The following is a 27,198-nucleotide window of genomic DNA, read 5'->3' as shown; positions in this document are numbered from 1 at the left end:
AAAGTATAGGGTTCAGAGAGCTTCTGGGTAGGTGAAAATATGGAGGAGTAGGGAGAATGGTGCCCCCAGAAGAGGAATGAAAGCTCCTAGCCTACACATCTCTTCCATCTGGATGTTCATCTATATTTTTTATCCTATTCTTTCATAAGAAACCAGTGAACATAAGTAAACTAAGTTCTGTGAGCTGCTCGACCAAATTAACAGAACCCTAGGAGAGGTCATGGGAACCTGATTTATAGCCAATGGGTCAGAAGCACATGTGGCAATGTGGAGTTGTGACTGGCATCTGAAGTGAGCAGTGGAAAGCCTTGCGAGGCTGAGCTCTTAACCTGTGGGATCTGACGCTAACATCAGGAAGATGATGTCAGAATTGAGTTACATTGTGGGACACCTAGCTGGTATTGCAGAGATTTGCTTGGTGTGGGGAAAAGCCCCATATATTTGGTGACCAGAAGTGTCTGAAGCAGATACAGAGGAGGAAAGGAAGACTAAGTTTTCCTAAATATACCTCACATTCTCCTTTGCTAACAAAAACTACCAAAACATTTGTTATTTTTCTGTTGGGTGTTCTCCAGTTTCCCTTCCTCTCAGGAAAGCAAATCCCCAGACCTGTTAGGGTGACACTTCACCACTAGCACATACTTGCAACTGGCAAAGCGGACGAGTCCATCTGAAAAGAGGTAAATCCGTAGAGGATCATAGCAGGTGACGTAAACATAGATTCGCAGATCAAATTTGCTGCCACTGATGAGGTAGGGTTTGTGTAGATACCTACGTATAGAAAGGCCAGCTTTAGGAACATGATAGATGAAGTAGGGCTCATTGGGTAATTGAGCCATAACAAAAGCCAGCCAACAGTCCCTGAGATAAAGACTAAAACAGTTGGCTGAGGACAGTCTTTGGCTGGGAGGACAAAGGACAGAAGAACATGACAAAAAGGGAACCTCCAGGCTGAGGAAATGAGAAAATGGGAAGGGGGATCTGAGCTGCGGGCAGACTCACCTCTGTACCAGAAGGGGCCTTCTCTTGGGGAGCTGACTCCATTTGTGAATGACCTGGATGCCAATGCCCCGAGCTGATGCTGGCTAGAAGTCAAGTGCATAGGAGATGAGATTTGCTCATGGCCAATACTCTGTTGTTCCTAATCTCAGACCATGGCCTACTCGCCCACTGTGACCCACTCACTGGTTTGACAATCCACTTTTGGCGGCTGTTGCTCTCCCAGGTTTTGCGCAGGAGCTTGGCATCCTGGGGCAGGATGAAGGACTGGGGGAAGAAACTGAACTCCTTCTTGCCAAAGCAGTTCTGCATGCGGGATAGGTTCCGCCACAGCCGGTCCTTTCGCCCAATTTGGAATGAACCTGGGAAGTGGTTTAGCTACAGAAGGGACAAAGGGTGAGAACAGGGAGAGGGCCCAGGTAAGATCACGAGGAAGATGGCAGGACTCACTCTCCCATTCCAACTTCCTTAGCAACTTTTTAAGCTCCTGTTCTATCTTCTTTTCACTATCTCACGGTCCTCAAGAATTCAACTGCCAAGCACTCACCAAAAAATGATTAAAAGACAAAACAACAAAATTAGTGCCTTTCAGGAGTTGACAGTTCATGATATATAATAGCAATTAAGGCAGACATAATATCCACCTTAAGTGCAAAGACAAAGCTATTAAGTCTTTTTCTATGACAGCCTATAGTACAAAGATAAGAAAGTACCTGGCCTTCGATAAGGGTGGGGCAAGGGACTCATTCATTTCAATATGAGACCAGAGTCCTCTTTATACATATTCAGCTTGGAGGAAGGGAGGCAAAGAGGTTACAGGGGAAACAATAAACTGAAAACAGTGGTTATAGGGGAAACATAATAAACTGAAAACAGATGTTGCATCTCTAGACACATTAGAAAATAATGTCTTTGAGAGGCTGTGACTGCCCAAGTCACTGCAGCTGAACTGCTAAATGTGTGTGATCTGCTAGGGTCACACTGCACCCTCTCCTGTACTTTCTCCACTCCTCTATAAGCCTTCCTGACTTCTCTGTGTTATCCAACTCTTCCCCCATTACCAATCTCCTCCTGCCCAGTCCAAACGGCTGAAGAGCACCTCAGAAAGGGCTCCTACCTTCTGGTGCCCCCGAAGAGATCGGAAACTAGAAGACTTCATGTGGTGACCCCAGCAGCCCAGCCAGTCATCATTTTCTATAGAAGACACATCAGGGAGTCAGTCCCTAGAGCAGAGAGGTCCCCAGAGGCCCCAGAAATGCCACTGGGGCTGGGCATATTGCTACTAGACCCTATTTTCTAAAAGTTACCATGGGGCTATCCTACATGAGGCCCTGGGGTCACAGGTAGAACAATCTCTGTCTTTCGGTTTTGAGGAATAGGCTTCAGCCCAGAAGGAGTTCAAAGCTATGTCCTATGAGACTGGCAACTTCAGGACAGGATCCCCACATAGGAGGAAGTACCCAGGGCTCCCTTCTTCCCAGAGCCCATCTGTTGGGGCCGAAGACAGATTTCAGAATAAGGCAAGTGACTCACTCGTGCTGACTTTGAAGTGGGACCGTCCAATGGTCTGTCTGACAATGTTGGGGGTCACTGTGCTCATCTTCCACCGCAGCAGCTTCCTTTGTTCCCAGGGAAGTTTCTCCACTGGGAGAGAAGTGGGGGTGGGGGGATGGAGAAGAGCAGGAGAGTCATGGTTAGAAGAGGAAAGAGATGGTATTATTGCTCAACCTTTCCTGGGTAGGTAAGTCACGAAATACAGTTTCTGATCATAGTTTCAGTGGGGAAGAGGCGGGACTGCACAGGAATGAGAAGCACAGAAAGGAGGAGAGGTTGAAAGGGGAAAGAAACAGGTTAAAGGGCAAGAACAATGCATGAGATTATGGGGCTGAGGATCAGCTCAAGGACAGACAAGAAAAAGGTCTGCATATTGGACCGGTGAACCAGGTGGGGGACCAAGCACCATAAGAGCCATTCTGGAAAGCCCCTCCAATTCTTTTGCCACCTCCTCCCAACTTTGTTAGCACCCTTCTCCTGGGGCTCTTCTGGGCTTACACACTTGGCCAGGTTTACCTTTCTCATCTCGAGTGCCAAAATAGATGGTAGGAGGCACATTGGGAAAGAGACTGTAGATAAGGGCTGGCCGGACAACTTTCTCATTGGAAAGAGGTTTGGTCAGATCCTCATTGCAGCCCCTAAGAAGAGAAACAGACATGTGGTACAGAAAGGGAAAGCCACAGCCCTGAAGTATTGTTACTACTACATATAATTTCTTTGGGAGTGCTGTCTTTTAATTGTACTTCTATAAGTGCTCAATAATTATTTTGCAAATATCAATAAGGTGCTAACCTATATATAGCCACACCTTTAAATGTCACCTGAAGATAAGGCTTTCGATACTTCATTCTGTGATACAGCTCTAAAATTTCCTGTGACAAGCTACAGGCTGGGGAAATCCCTGAAAAGAGTGGTTCTGGCCCTAGCTGGTTTGGCTCAGTGGATAGAACGTTAGTCTGCGGGCTGAAGGACCTCGGGTTTGAGTCTGGCCAAGGGCACATGCCCAGGTTGCCAGCTTGCTCCCAAGTAGGGGGCATGCAGAAGGCAGCCGATCAATGATTCTCTCTCATCATTGATGTTTCTATCTCTCTCTTCCTCTCTCTCTCTTCCTCTCTGAAATCAATAAAAACAAAATAAATAAAAAAGAGTGGTTCTGAGAGCAGCAGGTAATGAGTTTGGGTGGCTGCTAGTAGAGGAATAAGCTACACTAAGACAAAGAGAAATAAACGAGAGAAAAATGATATGGATAATTTAAAAAGGGGAAAAGCAACAAAAAGGAAAGAAATAGTGATACTTCTAACTCATTTTATATTTAGGCTTCTCTGAAGATAAACATGGTTGATTAATGCTCTCCTCCACCTGGGAAATGATTTGACACCAAATTATGTAACAAAATGGCAATGCAGGTCTGGGAATCTGGGGCAGTGGGCCATGGGATCCCTATGTTTGTTCAACAATGGCTTGGCCAAGGCTATGTCAAGGGGTCTCAGAACAGTGAATAACTCAACTATCTATTAGGTACAAGGTGACAGACCCAGTCCATTTCTTTAAATAGCACTGAAAATAGAGAGAATAGATTACTCTCTATACTGAGCTCATAGAATCCACAAATATTACTATTTAAGATTAATTTTTAGTTTATAAACAGCCATTCTACCTGTTATTGTGCAGCATAACAGAAATAGACACAATATATAAAACATTAATCTTTTAAACCTTAGAAAATTTTAATGAATTTTAGTGGGTCAAGTTAAATACTAACTCCCAATTAAATAATTCCAATTAATTCAACTCTATTCCTCATTTTAAAAATATTTTACTTCAAAGCCTTTTAATTTACTGAGTACCAAAATTTAAGATTATTGAAAATCAAGGAAAATGAGTTAATTTAAAAACAATGACAAGTGAAACTCAGATAACATTGCATGTCAGCTGCAATTGAAAAATATAATTTTTAAAAAAGCAAAGCAAGATAGGAATGTAAAATGGTATAGCCACTCCAGAAAACAATTTTGGAAGTTTCTTAAAAAACTATTTGTACCCTAGCTGGTTTGGCTCAGTGGATAGAGCGTTGGCCTGTGGACTGAAGGATCCCCCAGGTTCGATTCTGGTTAAGGGCACATGCCCGAGTTGCAGGCTCAATCCCCAGTAGGGGGCATGCAGGAGGCAGCCCATTGGTGATTCTCTCTCATCACTGATGTTTCCATTTCTCTCCCCTTATTCCTTCCTCTCTAAAATCAATTTTAAAAATACATATATATCTCTACAATAATAAAAGCGTAGTATGCTTATTAGACCAGATGTCCTTCCGGACAATCTTCTGGATGAAGCTGGGGCTGCAAGGGAAGCCCGGGTCACGGGTGCCTGCTGGCGGCTGGAAGGAAGCCTGAGTCCCAGGTGCCAGAGGGAAGCGGTGCCAGCAGCTGGGGGAAGGAAGGCCTACTCTTGCACGAATTTCCTGCATCGGGCCTGTAACACACACACACACACACACACACACACACACACACACAAATATAAAAGCACAGCAACCTTTATGGCGGAACGATTAAAACAACTGGTTGCTATGATGCGCATTGACCACCAGGGGGCAGACGCTCAATGCAGGACGCCCCCTGGTGGTCAGTGCGCTCCCACAGCGGGAGCACCACTCAGCCAGAAGCAGGACTCACCGCTGGTGAACGCAGCAGCAAAGAGGCAGCGAGCCAAGCGGTTAGGAAGAACAGGCGGGCAGTAAGGAGTGAGTAGGCAGAAGGGTGGTTAGGAGTGAGGGGTGCCCCACTGTGAGAGTGATCCCGCATTGCTAGAGGGCACAGGCCAGGCTGAGGGCCCCCCCCCCCCCCCGAACACACACACACAAATTTTGTGCATTGGGCCTCTAGTATATGTGTGTGTGTGTGTGTGTGTGTGTGTGTGTGTGTGTGTATAAATGTATAAATGGTGTTTGGAAAATTGGACAGATACATGCAAAAAAATGAAACTAGACTACCAACTTTCACCATACACAAAAATAAACTCAAAATGGATAAAGGACTTAAAATGTAAGACGGGAAACCATAAAAATATTAGAGGAATCCAAAGGCCACAAAATCTTAGACATATGCCGAAGCAATCTCTTCACCGATACAGCTCCTAGGGCATTGGAAACTAAAGAGAAAATAAACAAATGGGACTACATCAAAATAAAAGGCTTCTGCACAGCAAAAGAAACCATCAACAAAACAACAAGAAAGCTCACTGCATGGGAGAACATATTCGCCAATGTTATAACCGATAAGGGTTTAATTTCCAACATTTATAGGGAACTCATACAACTCAACAAAAGGAAGATAAACAATCCAATCAAAAAATGGGCAAAGGACCTAAATAGACACTTTTCAAAAGAGGACATTCAGAAAGCCAAGAGACATATGAAAACATGCTCAAAGTCACTAATCATCCAAGAGATGCAAATCAAAACAACAATGAGGTATCATCTCACACCTGTCAGAATGACTATCATCAACAAATCAACAAACGACAAGGGCTGGAGAGGATGTGGAGAAAAGGGAACACTAGTACACTGCTGGTGGGAATGCAGGCTGGTGCAGCCACTATGGAAGACAGTATGGAGTTTCCTCAAAAAATTAAAAATGGAACTCCCATTTGACCCAGTGATCCCACTTCTAGGAATATATCCCAAGAAACCAGAAACACCAATCAGAAAGGATCTATGCATCCTTATGTTCATAGCAGCACAAATTACCATAGCGAAGATCTGGAAACAGCCTAAGTACCCATCAGCAGATGAATGGATTAGAAAACTGTGGTATATCTACACAATGGAATACTATGCTGCTGTAAAAAAGAAGGAATTCTTACCATTTGCAACAGCATGGATGAAACTGGAGAGCATTATGCTAAGTGAAATAAGCCAGTCAATGAAAGAAAAATACCACATGATCTCACCCATTTATGGATAATAAAGACCATTATAAACTGATGAACAAAAATAGATACAGAGGCAGAGCAGCATCGAACAGACTGTCAAACTACGGCGGGAAGGCTGGGAAGGGTTGGGGGGCGGGAGTGGGGGGTAAGAGATCAACCAAAGGACTTGTATGCATGCATATAAGCATAACCAATGGAGATAAGACACTGGGGGGTAGGGGAGGCCGGGGGAATGTCAACGGGGCGGGGGGGGGGGGGGGGGGGAAACCATATGTATTACTCTTTGTAATACTTTAAGCAATAAGACAAAAGTAAAAAAAAAAAAGGTGTTTGAGACTCATTAAAATATATATATATATATATAATTACCAGATGACCCAGAATTGCACTACTGGGTATTTATCTCAGAGAGATGAAGACCTACATTCATGCAAAAACGTATATGTGATGGTTTATTCATAATAGCCCCAAACTGGAAACAACCCATATAGCCTTCAACAGGTAAGTGGTTAAACATACTGTGGCACATCCATACCATGGATCCTACTCAGTAATAAAAAGGAATGAACTATTGATATATGTAACAACCAGGGTGAATGTGCAGAGAATATGCTGAGTAAAAAAAGCCAATCCCTAATAGCTACATCATTCCATTTGTATAACATTCTTGAAATGTCAATATTATAGAACAAATCAGTGGTTGCCAAGGATTAAAGAGGGGTTGGGAGCAGGAGGGAAGTAGGTGTGGCTCTCGGAACAGTAACAGGGGTCCTTGCAGTGATGGGAATGTATCTTGACTAATTTTGGTATCTTGGTTATACAACAATATACCATACCTTTGCAAAATGTTACTATAGGGGGAAACTGAGTAATTTTGGGGATCTCTATATATTATATATTACAACTGCATGAGAATCTATAAAAGTTTTAAAAAGTTTAATAATAAAAAGACAACTTTTTTGTTAACTGCCTCTCAAGAGTACTGGACTTAGCCTCTCCTAAAGAGACAGAAAATGATCATCTATCAATGATCTATACAACCAACACTCACCGAGAGATCACTGCTATCGACTCGCTGGAAGAGACAGCACGGAATGAGGAGCACTCTGAGTCTCCTGGCGGGGGGAAGCAGAGAAGTTCTGAATGGGAAAGGCTGCTACACAAACTCACCAAGCCTAGACAGCTCTTCCTTGGACAGCCTGGCTCAGCCTTCTTGCGGAGTCACGAGCACCACTCTGCTGCCTTGTACTGCCTTCCTTGAGCTCAACAGCAGCAGGGAGAAGGCAAGACTGGTGGGACAGGAGGACTAGAGAACAAAGTCCCTCAAAAGCCACTACCCACCACCCTTGGGCCCCCAAGGCGAATGAGTAATACAGGTGACAAAGTGGGTCAAAGACCTGGTACACAATTGTTAGCCTCCTTCCCTAGCAGTAATGACCAATTCCTAGTTGGAGGTGAGAGGGTCCCCTACTCACCCTCCTCCTCTTCATTCCCATCATTGCTGCAGCAGTCTTCCAAACCATCTATCAGCTCTTCTTCTAGATCGTCAGCCTCAACCTGGTCTGGCTGGAGGTCAGCAGCTGAACTATAAGAAAGAACCAAAGTCCCAGCCCAGCCAATTCCATAACAGAGGTCACAGTTAAGATGCTCATTCCTTCATCATCTTCCAGTGTTTGTCTCTTCCCTGGTCACCAATCTGCTATCTCTTGCCTGAATCTCACAGTTTATTTCCCTTGCTCTCAGAGCATAGGTCTAGCCATAGTTCCTCAACCCTACACCCCCTATTCTGCAGGGAGGCACTGTCTTCCATCTTCTTTGAAGTCCCTCCAAGCATGTAAGTCCAAAATTCTGCATTCAAACCACCACCAATGAATGTCTGGTCATTGACTTCAAAGTCCCTAGACCGCTCTCTGGGAACTTAGAACAAGGAAAACTTTGGTGAATCAAATTAGTAACAAGGAGCTAAGAGAAGAAACCAAGTACATGTATGCCCTAACTCTGAAATGGCTGTCATTCCAAGAATGATTGAGAACCTGATCTGGTTTGGAATTAAGTAGAAAAGTCACAGGCCCCAACTCATGTGTTTGGAATTTTTATATCTCCCTGGTTATAACCTAAAGCAGGAGTCAGCAAACTCTTCCTCTAAAGGACCAGACAGTAAATATTTTCAGTTTTGTGAGCCAGTCAGTCTGTCACAACTATTCAACCCTACCATAGCAACAGGAAAGCAGCCATATACAGTAGTAAATGAATGGTCGAGGCTGCATTTCAATAAAACTTTACAAAAGCAGACAGTGTGCAGGATTTGGCTTGCAAGCTGAAGCTTGCGGACCTTTGCCCTAAAGTGAAAACCATAACTCTAGGGCAGCTAAAAAATAAAACCAACCTTCAGAGACACAGGGCCAGTGTCAGCGAATTTGCATACATATATTCTACTGCTCTAAATGAACCAAAAACTTCCTCCGACTTACCCAGTATCCTTAGCAGGTGAGTCCAGCTCCCTGGCTTCTATAGGCTCCTCCTTCCCAAGCTGGTCCAAATGGATGGAAGAGAGGTGGGTGGCCACATCTGCTAGGTCACAGGGCTGAGGGGGAGAAGGCAGCACTGGCGTCTTGTCTTCTCTGGGTGGTGGGGAGTCGACCGTAGACCCACAAACAGGGCTATGGCTGAACCCACTGGTGTGTGAGGCAATGAGGTGAATGCTGATGCGTTTGGTACAAAAGACTGTATTGTCCAACTCCAAGGTGTCTGAGGCTCCAGGGAGGATCCTATTGTCTGCTGGGGCACCCTCCTGGGGGAACTGCTGGCCTACCATAGGTTTCCACTGCCTGTTCCTGTTGAGGAGATCCCATTGTAAACTCGGGTTCACAAAACAAGACTGTTCAAACTGGGAGCCTTGCCTCGGCTTCTCAAAGCCTCTTGCAGTCAACTGCCTCACAGCCTCAGTGAACCGAGCCTCCTTGGTCAGAGCCTGGGAAACAGGGTCGCCATTCAGGCCACAGGGATGTGGCTTTATCCTCATGACTAAGTTACTGTGGTTGTACTGGGGGGAGGCAACACTGGTGGTAGAAGTGTCTAAGGAGCTAGGAGTAGACAGGGTGCTATGGGCAAGGGCACCATGTACGACAATGCCATTGCTCTTGGGTACCTTGTGTTCAATAGGCTGGAATGCACAGTCTCCAGTGCCCCCTGAATGATGCCAGGACACAAGTTGGATCTTGGGTGAGGATAATGGCTTCAGGCCCTCTGTGGCCAGTGATAAAGGCACTTTAGTGCTATTTGGCCGCGTTGAGTTATTTAGCATGGGCTTATAGGAGGGTGAAGGGGAGGAGAGTGGAGATGGGATCTTCCCTGAGAAGGCAGAAGCCAGCCTCTTCCCTGAAGGGTTTTCCCCAGCTGCTCCCAGTGTGAGGTATGGGTCTATGGATGAGGATGCCACAGGCTGGGCCATGGGGGAGACCGTGGAAGAAGTGGCCTTATTGGCAGTGAGTCTGGCAAGGAGGCTCTTTTGAGGGACAGAAAAAGGTCTTTTTTTTGACAGGCTTGAACGTAAGCAGAAAGACTCCAGCTGCTGATATGTTTTGTGCCTATGGTTGAAGCGGCGGTACAGCAGGGTACTGCTGAACAAGTCCTGGATAGAAGGCAGGTAACAGGTGTTGCTGTGGCCTGCAAGGGCAGCTGTGGTCCCAGAGCTACATGAAGTGCTGGGACAAAAGAAATACGCTGGCTCGTTTGGGAAACCCAAGAGGTGTAGGTCCAATCCTGCTGAAAGGGTGCCTACGTGCTTCTCCAGCTTCCAGACTGTCTTCGCCTGCTGATGAAACTGAAGACCAGACTTTGCCCTCAGAGGGTTTCTCAGATGGTGGGGCAGATACTTTGCCAGAGGGACCCCTCTGCGTGAAGCTATTTCCCTGGCCAATACTGTAGTATTCAGTTCCTGCTGAGGCCATGAGGGGCCCACATCATGGCAACATGGCCTCATGGCCTGGCTCAGGTAAGGTGCCACACATCTCCAGTAATAGCTGCATCCTTGAAGTCTGTCAGCCTGAAGGGGAGAGAAGCAGTTGGGAATGTTACAGTCCAAGGAAGACAAGTACAATGCTACAGTGGTCCTTGGGTAAACAAGAGTCCCTCTTCAGTATTTCTTGGGTGATCAGTCTTGCTTGTCATTTGGGGCCATGAGAGAAGAACACTAGATTCCTAATGTGTTTTCAGTGATCTTCCTGCTGCCCTCATGTGATCAAACCTGGCTACAGGTTTGGAACTGATAAAGTCTCAAGGGATGGGACTCTAAGTCTCTGCCATTGAGAATCTGCTCACATGCTTACTCAGAGAGTGCTATCCTCTCTCTCCAAAAAACATCTTCCTGTCTCAACATTCACAACTTTGCCTGAGTGTTTTCCCCTGAGGGGTCCCAGATTGTGAGAGGGTGGTTTTCGGGTGATGCACCCCAGATTTGGGCTCCCTCCTCTCTGGTTCTGGTGTTCGTCACCCGAGAACCGCCGCTGCCAAGTGACCACAGCTCGGCAGCTCCTGAATTGAGGGGCTTCCCCCTGGTGGTCAGTGCGCATCATACCTACCAGACGGTCAGAAGGTCGCTTAGCCTTTTATATATATAGACTAGAGGCCCAGTGCACAACATTCTTGCATGTGGAGGGAGGGGTTCCTCAGCCCGGCCTGTGCCCTCTCGCAGTCCAGTACCCCTAGCTCCTTACCACCCGCCTGCTCGCTGCTCCTTATTGCTTGGCTCACTGTTCCTTAGTGCTGCCACAGAGGCAGGAGAGGCTCCCGCTACCACCACTGCGCTCCCCAGCCATGAGCCCAGCCTCTGGCTGAGCAGCACTCCCCCTGTGGGAGCTCACTAACCACCAAGGGGCAGCTCCTGCATTGAACATCTGTCCCCTGGTGGTCAGTGTGCATCATAGCAACCAGTTGTTCTGCTGGCCATTCTGCCATTTAGTCAATTTGCATATTAGGGTTTTATTATATAGGACTAGTAGCCCGGTGCACGAAATTCGCGCACATTAAAAGGGAATTAATTGCCCTAACTGGTTTGGCTCAGTGGATAGAGCATCAGCCTGCGGACTCAAGGGTCCCGGGTTCGATTCCGGTCAAGGGCATGTACCTTGGCTGCGGGCACATCCCCAGTAGGGAGTGTGCAGGAGGCAGCTGATCGATGTTTCTCTCTCATCGATGTTTCTTTCTCTCTCATCGATGTTTCTAACTCTCTATCTCTCTCCCTTCCTCTCGATAAAAAAATCAATAAAATATATATATTTTTTAAAAAGGGAATTAATTAGCAGAGATATTTTAATATTGCTATTTGCCCTTTCTCTATAATAGAAGTGTGAGAGATGAAAGGAAATTAGTAAAATTTATATGAAAATAATATATAAGTTTATTAATAAACAGTAACAAAAGGATATAACAGAGGCATGATATAAAAACGACAAAAACATGATATGAAAAACAAGTGATGCAAACAATGACTGATAAAGTGATTAAACTTATTCTAACATCTCCTGTACACCACATTAAGAGTGAAAACACTTTCAAGTGCTTAACTAATTTCCCTTGTGATGAGGTATTTAGAACTTTAACTGTAACGTCACATGCTCTTCAAACTCGAGAGAAAGCAAGATATAACTGACCATGTGTGAAAATGGGTTCAGGTAGGAATATGCCTACTCTGTCTAGAGTTTGTCCTTGTGATTTATTAATAGTCATCACAAATGCTGGCATTATGGAAACCGTTGTCGAATCAATTTAAATGGGAGGCCAGTGTCAGATGGGGACAAATTAACTCTTGCAATCAGAACAACCTCTCCCTCTGCAGATCCTGTTAATACTTCAGCTTCAATAATGTTCGGTCGTAATCTTTTATAATAAATCTGGTACCATTACAAAGACCCCATTTACTATTGAGATTTCTCAATAGCATGATGATGGCACCCACTTTCAATTTTAATTTATGACACGGCATTCCCGAAGGAGTAATACTATTAAGAAATTTGATGGGAAAATTTTCCTTTTCAGCATCATCTGTGGAATCAATGGAATCATCACTCAAATATGTGTGAAAATCTCCATCGAGTATATCTAAAATTTCTTCATTTAATTTTTGAACAAAGAATTGCTCATTTTTTGGACAAAGAATTGCACGTTTAGATATATACTTAATATTATCTATATAGTATTTCCAAAGGTAGCTTCAATAATAGATCCATTACAAATCATTTCACAGGGGATTTCAATAATATCCATTCCTAAATGAAAACTGCTATCAAGTTTGCCATCTCCAAGTTTTACTAACCATCCACTATAAGCAGGATCCTCTGATCTCATATTTGTTGTAAGAGACAACTTTCTGAAACATCCCCAAGCATTGCAGTACTTTAAACTCATTTGTACTATGGCCGATCGCATAGCATGCAGTATAATACTGAGACATTGTCGAAAATACAACATTCAGACTCATAATTTCTCTTAGTAATCTGTCTATGGCATTTATAGCATGACTGGGTGCCATGGTGCATTCATCAATAATGAGAAGTTGGGCCTTTTTAATAGTTTTAGCAACTTCACTGTTTATGTGGAATCTAGAAATTGAAGTTTCATTTAATGGAATCGATAATTTATATTGGGAATGAAAGGTGCTTCCACTGAAAAGTAAATTTGCAGCAATTCCTGTAGACGCTGTGGGTAAAACAGTACCACCACGACCTCTAATATAATGTATTAAAACTTTATACAGATATGCAGGTGAATAGGATTCCTAGCTGGCAGGCCCCTGACAGCAAGCTGGCCACCTGTGGATTCCGTGAGGAATGGGGCTCCCTCCTCCCTCCTGTCAGGGTCTGGTTTGAAGGCTGGCTACGCCCCCTGTTGGGCCAGACCCAGAGTTCTACCACGCTGTGGCCTCCGCCTCAGCAACCCAGGACTGACTGCTGCTGGGCGCTGCTGGGCGCTCCTGGCGCTCCGAGGGTGAGTTCTTCCCTCAGGCCTCACGGGAAACAGCGCGGGGAGGGCACAGCCCTTGGCAAGGCAACCCAAGACTCAGTACTTCCACACTCCGTTCCGAGCGCGGGTTCCTGCCTGAAACCTCACCCTCCGGGAAACAGCTGGGAGAGGGCACAGCCATTTCCAAGATGACCCCTGCAGGACTGACTGACTTCGGGTTGATTGCACTTCTGGCCGCGATGTTACACCCAGGGTTTTTATATAAGTAGATGGTATTACACCGATGTTAATTTCCTGATTTTGGTCATCATACATACTGTGGCAATGTAAGAGAATATCACTGTTTTAGGAAATATTTAGGAACTGTCTAGGAAATATTCTGATGTAAAGGGGCATCATGTCTGGAAATTACTCTCAAACATTAAAAAAAGTTCACAGTTCACATAAGTGTGAATAATAAAGTGACTGTGGAAAATATTAACATTTGATAACTCTGGGTAAAAGTAAAGAGATTTTTTTGTACTATTTACAACTTTTTGCAGGTCTGAAATAATTTCAAAATAAAAGAAGTTAAAAAAGAAAAATCTACTTCAAAATTTTCTTTGAAATTAGACTGGCAAGAATGGATTTTACCAGTGAATGAGTCAAGCCAATATAATAAAACTCACTCCTTGTCCCATTACCTGAAGCAGGCCTGCTTGGGCGATCCACCTGAACTGAGGTCATATGCCTGATGAAGAGCTTCACCAAAACACAAGTCTTTTCAATGTAGCCACCAGAGGCAGCCACCTTAGGATGAAGTAGCCACCCAGCACACTCCACTCTAATCTGACAGTGAATTTGTAAACTATGGCTTAAGGGGAGTTTAAGGAAGAAGGCACACACTACACCTGGCAGATGAAGTTTAATAGCACTTTCTCTGGGGCCCATCAACACACAGTGTCGGGGGAGTCTCCGATTTTTAGAAAAGAAATGCTGTGAAAACCTCACTACCCAACAAAACACAAGTCCTATCTTGCCCTCAACTGAGAGAGCAGCTGCTGTCAGCACCAACCTGAAAAACAGGAACCTAGATGCTAAAATAAGGACTTTAGGACTAGAGTCAAGAAAACAAGGGGGACAGTGTGGGAAGCTCAGAGTTCTCTATTACTGCTGTTATTCAAGGAAGGAACACATTATCCTTTAATCTTCTTGAAATTAGATGGGAATGTCAGATTTTAGTAAAAAGTCATGCTAAGGGAAGTGGGTGGAGGACTAAAAAAAACAGGAATGATCAATCGTATTCCACACATAATCTTTTAGGGTCAATTAATCTTTTGGAGTCAGAGACAAGGAAATAAGCTGTAATTGCACAAAGAAGACTTCAATACAAAAAAATATATCCAGGCAGAACGACTTAAGTCCCTAAGACAGGTGTTAATGCAACACAGAAACTCCCAACATGCCCTGTGGTAATGACTTCACTTTAATCTCAGGAGATCTTCACTTCCACTCATTCAATCATCAAGTCCTTCCAGCTTCAAATATATGTCCTTGAATCCATCTATTCTTCTTCATTTCCAGTTATTACTTTAGTCCAAATTACTATAATCTCTCATCTGCTGGTTTCCCTACCTCTATTCTTACCACTTCTTATAATCTACAAGAGGCCCGGTGCACGGGTGCGGTCCCTAGGCCTGGCCAGCGATCGAAGCACAAGCGTCTGGAGCGGAAGAGCAGGTCCCAGCTGACCTCTGGGCCCTGGGCAGCACCCAGGCCCCTGCGCACCCCCCTCTGCCTGAGTCATCGGGCCCCCACCTGGCTCCCTCAGCACCTGGGAGCTGGGCAGCGGCCCCACCCCCGCCGCCACCACTGGTCAGCATCTGCAGGGCGATCAGGAAGGCGATCAGGTCCCATTCACACCTGCCTTGGACTGGCGTTGCCTGCTCACCTGCTCCACCATCCCGCCGCAGTCCCACTCTCGTCTCGTCGGGGCCCATCAGGGCTGGCAGTGCCTCCACTGCCATCCACTGCCAGCACCATGTTCTGCACTGTCCCCTGGTGGTCAGCACACGTCATAGCAAGTGGTCAAACTCCCAGTAGAGGGGACAATTTGCATACTAGGCTTTTATTATATAGGATAGGATTCTCCAGACAGTGGCCATGGTGCTCTTGATAAAAAGTAGCTTAAAGCCATTGGATGGCTCCAAGGCCTATGTAATCTGACCCCTGACTCTCCCTCTGACCTCATCAGCCACTTTCCCCCTCACCAGGCAAGTTCCTAGGGTCTTTGTTGTTTCCTCTACAACACTGCTACACCCCTAATTATTCCCTATCACATGACCTTGTCCTCATGTTTCATTTTTCCATTATCTAAAACCTTATTAATTATATTTTAAAATGAAAACTTTATTTAAACATTCCTTTGCTATTTGTCTTCTTCTCTTTCACAATGAACGCTCTATGAGAACTGGGACCTTGTTCACACAGCATATGCCCAGCCCTGAAAATGTAATCAGGGTTCCTTAAATATTTGCTGAATAAACAAATGTGTCTACAATAGGTATGACAAAGCCACAAGATGGAACTCTTCAGATTAAACAGGTATGTGGCTCCTCTCTTACCATATCTCCTTGTTGCTACTTTATTCACTGCTTAAAACTCTGCCACAGCCACCCTCAACACCTTCAATAATACCTATTCCTCCTGCTGAGGCCCCCTCCAAAATGTTCCACAGTGTCTCTCTTTTATCCTCTCCCACATCAAACCAATCTGCTCCCACAATTTTAACTATTATCTTCAGGAAAACAGTCACTTTACAGACCTGACCTCTCTTAAGCTTCATGTTCTCATCACCAGCTATCTGCTCCACCTTCTCCATGTCCATGTCCAACCATTTCAATCCAGCTTGTCAAATTAGCTCTGTACCCTTGACTTAACTAATTTCTCTCAGTGGAACCTTCTTTATCTCAGTCACCTTAGAGGACAACTTAAGTCACTTGTGACATCTTCCTTTGCCAAACCAGACACAAAACTTATGAGATTCTTTCTTCATAATATGCTTCCCCGTTCATTTCCACCACCACCCACGACCTGGACTATTACAACAGCATAAAGACTGAACTGAAATCTGTATCTCTAGGGTCTGCCCTTTTAACTCCATCCTCTGCTGGTCTTAACACTCAACTCCTAGAATAAACCTTTCAAAGCTGCCTGCAGGCCTTTATAAGCCTCTTCCTTTTGAATCTTACTCATCGTTTTTTACAGGCCCAGCTCAAGGCCCTCTCTCCATGAATACCTGTGTATTGATTCCTCTAATTTGACACTTTGCAAAGACTATCTTTTACCACTGTTCTCTTTTCATATATATAGATATGCCTCGTAAACTCCATGAAGGTTTTTAAGGGAAGCCCTGTGTATCTCTTAACAGACAAATGCAGAACTAATCTGCTAGAAGAGAAAGATCACTGCCCTAGCTTGGCTTCCTCCTCAGCAATGCTGCCCAACTCTCCTCTCACAACTTCATGGAGGTACTAAGACTCCCTAAAACAAAGTTAAAAAAAACAATTCACATGTTATCACTGATAAGGGTTTAATCTCCAACATTTATAGGGAACTCATACAACTCAACAAAAGGAAGATAAACAATCCAATCAAAAAATGGGCAAAGGACCTAAATAGACACCTTTCAAAAGAGGACATTAAGAAAGCCAAGAGACATAAGAAAACATGCTCAAAGTCACTAATCATCCAAGAGATGCAAATCAAAACAACAATGAGGTACCATCTCACACCTGTCAGGATGGCTATCATCAACAAATCAACAAACAACAAGTGCTGGAGAGGATGTGGAGAAAAAGGAACACTCGTGCACTGCTGGTGGGAATGCAGACTGGTGCAGCCACTCTGGAAAACAGTATGGAGTTTCCTCAAAAAACTAAAAATGGAACTCCCATTTGACCCCGTGATCCCACTTCTAGGAATATATCCCAAGAAACCAGAAACACCAATCAGAAAGGATCTATGCACCCCGATGTTCATAGCAGCACAATTCACCATAGCTAAGATCTGGAAACAGCCTAAGTGCCCACCAGTAGATGAATGGATTAGAAAACTGTGGTACATCTACACGATGGAATACTATGCTGCTGTAAAAAAGAAGGAATTCTTATCATTTGCAACAGCATGGATGGAACTGGAGAGCATTATGCTAAGTGAAATAAGCCAGTCAATGAAGGAAAAATACCACATGATCTCACCCATTTATGGATAATAAAGACCATAATAAACTTTTGAACAAAAATAGATACAGAGGCAGAGCTGCCTCGAACAGACTGTCGAACTACAGCGGGAAGGCCGGGGAGGGTTGGGGGGCAGGAGCAGGGGGTGAGAGATCAACCCCCCACTAAGGACTTGTATGCATGCATATAAGCATAACCAATGGACATAAGACACTGTGGGGTAGGGGAGGCTGGGGGACTGTCAAGGGCGGGGGGAAAAAAGGAGACATATGTAATACTCTTTGTAATACTTTAAGCAATTAAAATAAAATAAAATAAATATGAAAAAAAAATTCACTTGGGAGTGATGGATATGCTCCATGTCAATTATACTTCCACAAAGCTGTTAAAAGTTTGAATAAAGGGACAAGAAAGGAGGGTAAAGAACTACAGAGTATTCTAAAGATGAATAAAATGGCCTCAAACATCTCTTTCTTTGTATTTGCATGGCTGGCTCAGCTCAATCCCTAACCGCTCAGCCCTTCACCAAGTGCAGGACTGTCACAGTAGAATCCTGACAGACTTCCTTGGCTTCAGCCTCTCCCCCTCTAAAGGATCCAGTCTCAGTAATCTCAACATCCTGCTTTGTCATCTTTATACAGCATTCAGAAACTGCCTATCTCTTTCTGCCTTCCACTCTTTGTGGGGTAATTCTGCCTCAAAGTTTCTCCTTAAGTAAGAGAGAATGATGAGCAGCCTAGGCTTGAAAATCTATGGTTGCTGTCTCAAATCACCAAGTCTCTAGGGACCAGGCCCAGACCAACTTGGACAAGGTATCTATTTCTACAGAAAGCAATTATTCATTAGCCACTGATTGAATCACTCTCCTCTATTACAGGAGGGTGTGTGACTCTTGGGATCTGCAGTTTCCTTTTTCTCCTCCATCTAAGTGTTTCCTCGGTCAATAGGGGAACTCAGGACATCAGAAATAGTTCCGAGTCTACAATTCAAAAGCTCTCTGATGAGATTACTATAATTGCTCAGTAGTTGTGCTACAAGATAGAATTGACTTATGCAGAACCAGATAGAATGGGGAGGAGTACAGGAACCAGACTCATTTTATCTTATGAGATAAATCCCAAGCTATGTTTCCCTAAAGAAAGTTGGAGGAACAATAAAATGATTATGATGATGATGATGATGATGATGATTTTTAGCAACGAACTTTTTAAAGGAAGGCGACCATCCCAGCCCTAATGAGAAGGGAAAGTCAGTACCATAAGTTGAGAAAGGTAGCTCTGCAGAACACAGTTGAGCACTGCAAAAGGAGTTGGCAAAACTGAGGGCAAGGCCCTGGCCAGGCAGCTCAGTTGGTTAGAGTGTTGTCCCGATATGCCAAGGCTATGGGCTCAATCACCGGTCAGGGCACATACAAGAATCAACCAATGAGTTCATGAATGGGTGGAACAAATCTATGTTTCTACCTTTCTCTCTCAAAAACAAAACAAACAAAAAAATACCTGAGGGGAAAATACAGCTCACAGCAGCTAGAGCTAAGGGAGGTAAATCTACAAATTACTGAAAAGTAAAAAAATAAACAAAACAGAAACAGTTGAATGAATAACATAATTAGAAGACATGTTCCCCTGAAGCCTTGACCTTTATCAGCTTTTATCAGCTTCAGAAAGTACCCTCTTTTCTTCCTCCTGAGGTAAGCTCTAGAGCAGTGGTCCTCAAAGTATGGTCCATAGAATCTGAGGGAACCCCTAGATCCTCTCAGGAGTTCTGCTAAGTGGAACTATATTCATAACAAAACTTAGGTGTGGTTTATCTTTTTTTACTGTGCTGGTCTTTCCACTGATGATGCAAAAGCAATGGTGGGTCAAAACACTGGTGTCTGAGCAGGAATTGAGACAATGGCACCACGTTAGGTCCTTTACCACCACATACTTCATCACCATACTGTCAGTGAGTAACTGCCAGCTTTACCTAAGACTGTCCTTGATGACACAGTAAAAATTAAGTCTCAACCTCAAGTATGCCTTTTTAATATTCTGTGTGACAAAATGAGAAGCACATATAAAACACTTATGTGCAGACAGGAGATGATGGTTGTCTCAGCAAACATCTGACTGCAAAAACCTCCCGTGGAACCCTGTTTATTTGAAAGAATGAATGACACACACGTGATGGGTTAGTCAGACTATGGTATTTGGCAGATATTTTCTGGGGGAGAGAATAAAACATGAGTCTGTCATGTCAAGGAAAACAACTGACAGTATTTGTTGCCAATAATAAAATTTAAGCTTCCAAGAGAAAATTAGAATTTTGGCAAACTTGTATCTGCCACCATGAGCTTGACAGCTTCCCAATATGTAACCATTTTCCTAATGAGTGTGGTGACAATGTGGTATGATTTTTTAATGCTGTATAGTAAAAGGTGACATTTGTAAGATCTGCATAACTCAGTAAGGATTTTCCAAATACCTATGACACAATGTTACTGGTCAAAGTGAAATAGACCAATGGATTTTGCTGTAACACAGTATGAAAAGTTCACTAGTATCATTTCAGATTCTACATTGCAACTAACCTTCACAAACCACCCTTTCGTTAACTTTTGTGAAGTACCAAAGAAGAATACCCACAATTATCTGAAAAGGCTATAGAAATACTCCTTTTTCCAACTAAACATCTGTGTGAGGATGAATTTTCTTCATAATTCAACCAAACAACACATCCCAACCAAATGAATGCAGAAGAAGATATGAAAATCCAACTGTCTTCTAAAAAGATATATGTAAAAACAATGCGATACTTCTCACTAATCTTTTGAAACAACAGCTTTTTTAATTTAAAAAATGCTACTTATATTAACCTGTAATGGACTTATTTCTAAAGAGTTAGTATTTCTACTTCTAATATGGTAAATGTCAAGATATATATCCCACACTAAAATATATATATTTAAGACCTCAAAGAGCTTAAAGTGCATTAAGGAGTCCTGAGACCAAAAATGTGGGCACCTCTAGTCAAGAATACCACTATCTGCCCAGGATATATCCAGGAGGGCACCTTATGTCCTTTGTATTTCAGGGCCTAAAAGAAATTAGTACTCTCAGTATTTGTTTCAAAATGCCAAATCTGGCTTCCCAGTTCTGCCAAAAAAGAATTTTTTTTCTCTATACTTCACTGACAGATTAAAGCATCTGATCCTATGCTAAAATCCAGGGAACCTTCAATCAGAACATTCCAAGGTCATAAAGGAATCTAGTGGGAAAGCTAAACTCAAGATCATGAGTATCAGATAGATTCTGAAGTTAAGGCTGCATCTAGATAGTTTTCAGCAAGTGACTTCATTTACATACTCATTTTTTAATTGGCTATAAATTCTCTGCTTCCTTGGTGTTCCTCTGAGCTCCGTCTTCTCACTTTGCCTGGAACACAGTAAGTGCACTTAATAAATGGCAGCTGCAATTATTATCACAAACATTCCCACAGCAACCAGCTCCATCCCATGACTACAACCACCTCTTCCATTCTTAACTTTCTACCATCACCCAGACCTCTGTCACGAGCTCCAAACCTACAGAATGGTCTCCTGGGCCTTTCTATGTGGATGTGCTGCAGGGACCTCAACTCAGCATGTCCAAAGTGTAACTCCTTTATCTTTCTTCTCAAAACTAAGTTAATTAAATAAACTGGTTAAAAATTATTTTATCAAATCAAGTCATGACATGTTTTTGCCAATTACAGTTAACCCTAAATTTAGTTCTTTTTATAAAACATTTATATTTTCTACTTCCTTTAAAAAAAATAATGTAATGTTTTTTTGTTTTTTAATATGATTTTAAAAATTATATTAAAATTATAATTTTATTTCAGAGAGGAAGGAAGAGGGAGAAATAGAAACATCAAAGATGAGACAGAATCATTGATCAGCTGTCTCCTGCATGCCCCCTACTGGAGACCGAGCCAGAAACCAGGGAATGGGCCCTGATCAGGAATCAAACCATAACCTTCTCCTGGTTCATAGGTCAACACTCAACCACTGAGCCACACCAGCCGGGCTCTACTTCCTCTTAACAAAGAAGAAACTTGTTTAAACTTGTGATGAAAAATTTTTGAATTCCACTTTAAGATGTGCAAGAAATACATGGTTTTTAAAATTCTTCTGAGAATATATTAATAAAACCATTTGAAGAGTGTGTTGCAGGAAAATCACAGATAATTAACAGGAAAATACCATCAGATTTGTGTTTGGGAATACCATAGTGTCAGTGCATGGGTTGAATATGAAGAATTTTAGCAGGGAAGCAGGGAGCCAATGAGAAAACGTCTTTAACTTCTCTCTAACCTTCTCCATTCCCACTGCAACCACCACCGTAAGTCCCTCATCTCTAGTCTGGTCTCCAGAGTGACAAAACCTGGTGGCCGAGTAGACATAGGGAGAATGAGACAAGGAGCAGTCTGGAATGATCCTAATTTTCTGATTTTAGTGACCAGGTGGGTGTCGATGAAGAAGAAAGTATTAGAAAGAGGGGCAGCTTGTCCATTAGCTAAATCAACAGGTGCTGTAAGAAAGATGGACCTCCGGCAGCGGTCGCCAACCGGTGGTCCGTGAGGTCCGAAAGGTTGGCGAGCGCTGATTATCTGAGGGATGACTCCATAAAGGAAGGATGAAAACATTTCTTGGATCCAGAATAGGACTGTGAAGACCAGGGAATGGGAATAATGCTGTTCCAAATGAGTCTAATGCTCTACCGCAGCACACCCCACACAGTATGGCAAATGCTTGTTTAATTGATTAAAACCTCCCCTGGACTACAAACTCCGTGAACACACCTGTCTCGTAGACCACCGTATCCTCCCAGCGCTTTCCATGGTGCCCTAGCTCATTAAATAGTTACTGATTTTTCTTTTAAATTGTTGAATGATTAAATGAAGGGTTGGTTGGGTGGATAAATGAAGAGTTAGATTCCACAGGACCTCAGATACTGTTTGAATCTCTACAGTTTAGGAGCGTCTTTTTCTATAGGCACTGAAGGTGGGGAAGTAAAAAGGTGGGATCCGTGTTCAATTCAGCCTTGAGGAGCGTGGGCTCACATCCAAGGGAGAATTCAAACCGCGGAGCGGCGGGAAGAGGCGGCCAGGGGCCTAGGCTGAGGGGCGTCCGGGGTTCGGGTACCCACCAGAGGCGGGGCCGCTAAACTCCCGGCGCGGCGAAGGGGGAGGCGGGTTCCGGCAAGGCGCGAAGTCCTGGCCGGTGAGGCCGAGGCCCCCGGCCTCCCAGGGGATGGAGAGGTGGCGGGCAGGAGCGGAAGCGGCCGGGAGGCCGGGGACCTGCGTGAAGGGACCGGGGCAGAGGAGGGCCGGCGGAGGGTCGTTCCTCCGGCTCCGCAGCCACACTCACCTAGTGGACCCGCTTCGCCCGACTCGGCGCCGGCTCCGCGCGGCTTCCTCCTTTGGCCTGCGGGACAGGCAGGAGGGCTCAGGCGCCCCTAGCAACCACGCTCCGCCGCACGACCCGCGTTCTCAGCCGCCAGGGCCGCTACCGCCTGCCACGCACTGCGCGCGCCCCCAGTGGACAGACCGAGGGCCTGGGAGGGGCGATCCCGGCGGCAGGGAGGCAAGCGCGCGAATCTCGGGGGTAGTGGGGCCGGCGAGGGCAGGGTTTCACTGGCCTCGCGCACGCGCAGTCGCTTCTGGGCGTGGGACCCGGAGAGCGGGATTCTGGGAGGTGTAGTTCCGAGATTAAATCCCTGCAAGCCTTCCCCCAGGATTCTCCCTGCCCTGATTTTACCTAACCTGTACGGACCCTTTCATTGGCTGTGCTTTAATTCGCCCTTCTAAAATAAAAGAGTGAAGGCCTTATTAAAGAACATTATTTTTTTAAAATATATTTTATTGATTTTTTACAGAGAGGAAGGGAGAGGGATACAGTTAGAAACATCAATGAGAGAGAAACATCAATCAGCTGCCTCCTGCGCACTCCCCACCGGGAATGTGCCCGCAACCAAGATACATGACCGGAATAGAACCCGGGACCCTCCAGTCCGCAGGCCGACGATCGATCCACTGAGCCAAACCGGTTAGGGTTTAAAGAATATTCTTAGTAGGTCTTTCAAGTAAACGTATTTGACTTTGACCCCAGGAAAGGAGAGACTGCCAGATCCACTGAAATTCGGTTTCCTCCAACCGAACTTCCCTTAACCGCAACCCACCCACAGTTACAACTACAGCCACCTGCTTTATGGGCTTCAAGTGTGAACTGTAGGAAACACTACCTTAGGTTAATTCACCTCAACAAGACAGATCATGCCCCCTCGGTCTCAAAGGTCCCCAGACCTCCGGGATTTGGAGATCTAAACAGAGCTGGACGGTGAAATCTTTTCTAAACAGTCTGCTCCAGGAAAAACAGGGGAGGACAATAAAAGATTAAACTAACCTAATGAAAACAATCTGGACCAGAGCAAGAATGCTTAATAAATAATTGATTTAAGCAACAGTCATTGATGGATGCTAAAATCATTAGAAAATTGATGGAACTTTACACTGGAAGGATGCTGAAAGGTGGGACAGCTATAAATTATGTCATCTGATGTGATGCAATTTGAACTACACAGTAATATTTAGGTAGTGTATTTCTGTGGAGAAATTAAAAGATGAATTTGAATCTAATCGAGCTTTTGGCTCCAATTTCCAGGTTATAGGAAATAAAGAGAAACAAACACAAGAGCCCTGGCCCAGTGGCTTCGTTGGTTAGACCATCACCCTGTATACCAAAAGGTTGTGGGTTCGATTTCCAGTCAGGGCACATACCTAGGTTTTAGGTTCCCCAGTCCAGGCATGTATAGGAGGCAGCCAAGTGATGTTTCTCTTACATCAATGTTTCTGTTTCTTTCTCTCACTCTCTCTCACCCTCCCTTTCTTTTCCCTTCCACTCTCTAAAAATCAATGTAAAAATATCCTTGGGTGAGGTTTAACAAAAAAAAAAAAAAAAGAGAGAGAAACTCCTGAGTAACTGATATAGACAGAGGAACCCAAGGAGACAACTGTAACTGGGACAGAAAAGGAACATTAGATAAAAACTAAAGAAATCTAAATATATATGGGTTTTAGTTAATGATATATAGATTTTGGTTCACTGTAACAAATGTATCATAATAATGTAAGATGTTAATATAGGGGAAATTGTGTATAGGATGAGTTTAATATGTGAACTCTGTCCTACTCCTATCTGCTCAATTTTTCTGTAATCTATTTTCTAAAATATAAAATATATATTTTTAAAAAGCTATAGCTACAGAAATTTGCTCAGCCTACCATAGCCAAGTGAACAATGGAAAAAAGCAACATCATCAGCTTCCTGATTACGTGTACTAAGAACACATCATCACTATGTAGTGTTTTCTGACAAAAATTTAAACCGGAATCAAATAAAAGACAAAGAAAGGATGAGGAATGGTTCTAGATTAGAGGCTAAAGACATACCACAACCAAACACAAATCATGATCTTTTCTGGACCAGGAAAAAAACATATAAAGAACATTATTAGAATGATTGGCAATATTCAAACATGAGCTATAGATTAGTGAATACTATTATAACAATTTTGAATTTCCTGATTTTGTTCATTATACTGTGGTTATATAAGTGAATATACTTGATCTTAAGAAATTCACACTTAAGTATTTAAAGGTAAAAGGGCATAATATTTACAACTTTTAAGTGGTTCAGAAAAATATAAAACTAATTGTGGTAAAATGTTAATGAATCTGGGTGAAGGGAGTATGGGCGTTATTTGTACTATTCTTACAACTTTTCTTTAAATTTAAAATTATTTCAAATAGTTTTTTAAAACTATAGCAATGACAAACTTGAAAAAGGAATAGATAGAACCAGTGTGGCAAAATGCTGATAACAGTTGAATCTGTGGGATCAAGGTATGGGGGTGTTTGCTATTCTCTGTACTTGTGTATGTTTGAAAACTTTAAGCTCCCTGTCCCCCCAAGAAAGGTAAAACACATATATATACACACACACACATTCATAAACATGAAAAACCAAACACAGGCACAAATCCTCAAACCTCCCAGACATTCTCTGAATTCCAAGCACTACTCAGACCACTCACTCCAAATCCTCTCAGCACTTTGTGAAATGATTGCTAAATGCAAAATTGTTTTCGTAATTCTAATCCTTTAGATTGTATGCTCACAAGGGTAGGAACATGTTTTCTTATTATGCCTCCTCATAAAGTGACTAAATAGTGTTTTATGCGATAGCCTAAAAAGTTTGGATATATATATTTAATTTCTCTACATTACATTGTTTATGTACCAAATAAGCATGTTTCAAGCTAGTATTTAATCAATACTTTGGGGGAAAAAACACCTACCCAGTTTGGCTCAGTGGATAGAGCATCAGCCTGAGGACCAAAGTGTCCCGGGTTCGATTCTGGTCAAGGGAACATACCTTGGTTGCTTGGTTCCTGTCTTCATTTTTCAAGGCCCTGGTTGGGGCGCAGGCAGGAGGCAACCAATTGTGTTTTTCTCACATCAATGTTTCTCTCTGTCTCTCCCTCTCTCTTCCACTCTCTCTAAAAATCAATGGAAAAATATTGGGTGAAGATTTAAAAAATAATTCTTTCATAAGGTAATTCCTCCTGGGTTATCTTTTAGGGGGAAAATTGAGACTTTAAAATACAATACTGGCCCTGGCTATTGTGGCTCAGTTGGTCGAGCGTTGTCCTGTGCATCAAAAGGTTGCTAGTTCAATTCCCCATCAGGGCACATACCCAGGATGCAGGTTCGATCTCTGGTCGGGTGTGTATAGGAGGCAACTGGGTCAATGTTTCTTTCATATTAATGTTTCTCTCCCCTTTCCTCTCTTTCTAAAAAAATCAATAAAAAAATATTTTTAAAAAATACAATGCGCCAAACCGGTTTGGCTCAGTGGATAGAGCGTCGGCCTGTGGACTGAAGGGTCCCAGGTTCGATTCCGGTCAGGGGCATGTGCCTTGGTTGCGGGCACATCCCCAGTGGGAAGTGTGCAGGAGGCGGCTGGTCGATGTTTCTGTCTCATCGATGTTTCTAACTCTCTATCCCTCTCCCTTCCTCTCTGTAAAAAATCAATAAAATATATTTTAAAAAAAAATACAATGCTGGGACACCAGCAAAAGTGGGCGCTTCCCCCAGACTGATTCCCCTGCCACCTGCCTCAACGTGCAGGGGGGACTAGAGGTACACTGCCTGCCACTATAGCCGGGAGGTGGACCAGTATGGATAATGTGTGGCCACCAAGCCCTGGCAGCGGGACTGTCACCACCTCAAGATGAGGATTGCTCGATGCACCTCCAACCACCCAGTTATCTATCAGATCTGCCAAGCCTGTGCGGAGCCCTTTGAGGCCTTCAAGGAGTGTCTGCCACGGAATGAGGCAGCTACAGGCAACTATGTGGAGCAGGTGCGCCACTTCCTGCATTGCACTGAGCAGGTGCAGCCCCAGAGCCCACCCACAACTGTGCTGGCGCAGCCACTTCCTGCCTCCTGA

General features: G+C 43.8%; 1 protein-coding gene and 1 pseudogene across 1 annotated transcript in view; one reads left to right on the top strand and one right to left on the bottom strand.

Annotated features, from left to right (window-relative positions):
* Positions 1–23,285, bottom strand: part of TTLL4 (tubulin tyrosine ligase like 4) — a 29,951-nt gene extending 6,666 nt beyond the window's left edge. The window contains 11 exon segments of the mRNA XM_070422155.1: positions 643–771; positions 1,003–1,085; positions 1,186–1,377; positions 2,117–2,193; positions 2,533–2,643; positions 3,070–3,191; positions 7,535–7,598; positions 7,959–8,068; positions 8,955–10,309; positions 10,311–10,528; positions 23,056–23,285. Coding sequence (XP_070278256.1) covers positions 643–771; positions 1,003–1,085; positions 1,186–1,377; positions 2,117–2,193; positions 2,533–2,643; positions 3,070–3,191; positions 7,535–7,598; positions 7,959–8,068; positions 8,955–10,309; positions 10,311–10,433 — 2,366 coding nt within the window. The 5' untranslated portion in view covers positions 10,434–10,528; positions 23,056–23,285.
* Positions 20,190–27,198, top strand: LOC139015018 (coiled-coil-helix-coiled-coil-helix domain-containing protein 5-like; annotated as a pseudogene).

The sequence above is a fragment of the Myotis yumanensis genome, unplaced genomic scaffold, assembly GCF_028538775.1.
Source record: "Myotis yumanensis isolate MYYU_CA2020_CCGP unplaced genomic scaffold, mMyoYum1.0.hap1 SCAF_8, whole genome shotgun sequence".
Classification (NCBI taxonomy): Eukaryota; Metazoa; Chordata; class Mammalia; order Chiroptera; family Vespertilionidae; genus Myotis; species Myotis yumanensis.
Note: the sequence above shows the minus strand (reverse complement) of the source record. Positions and strands in the feature narration are given on the sequence as shown.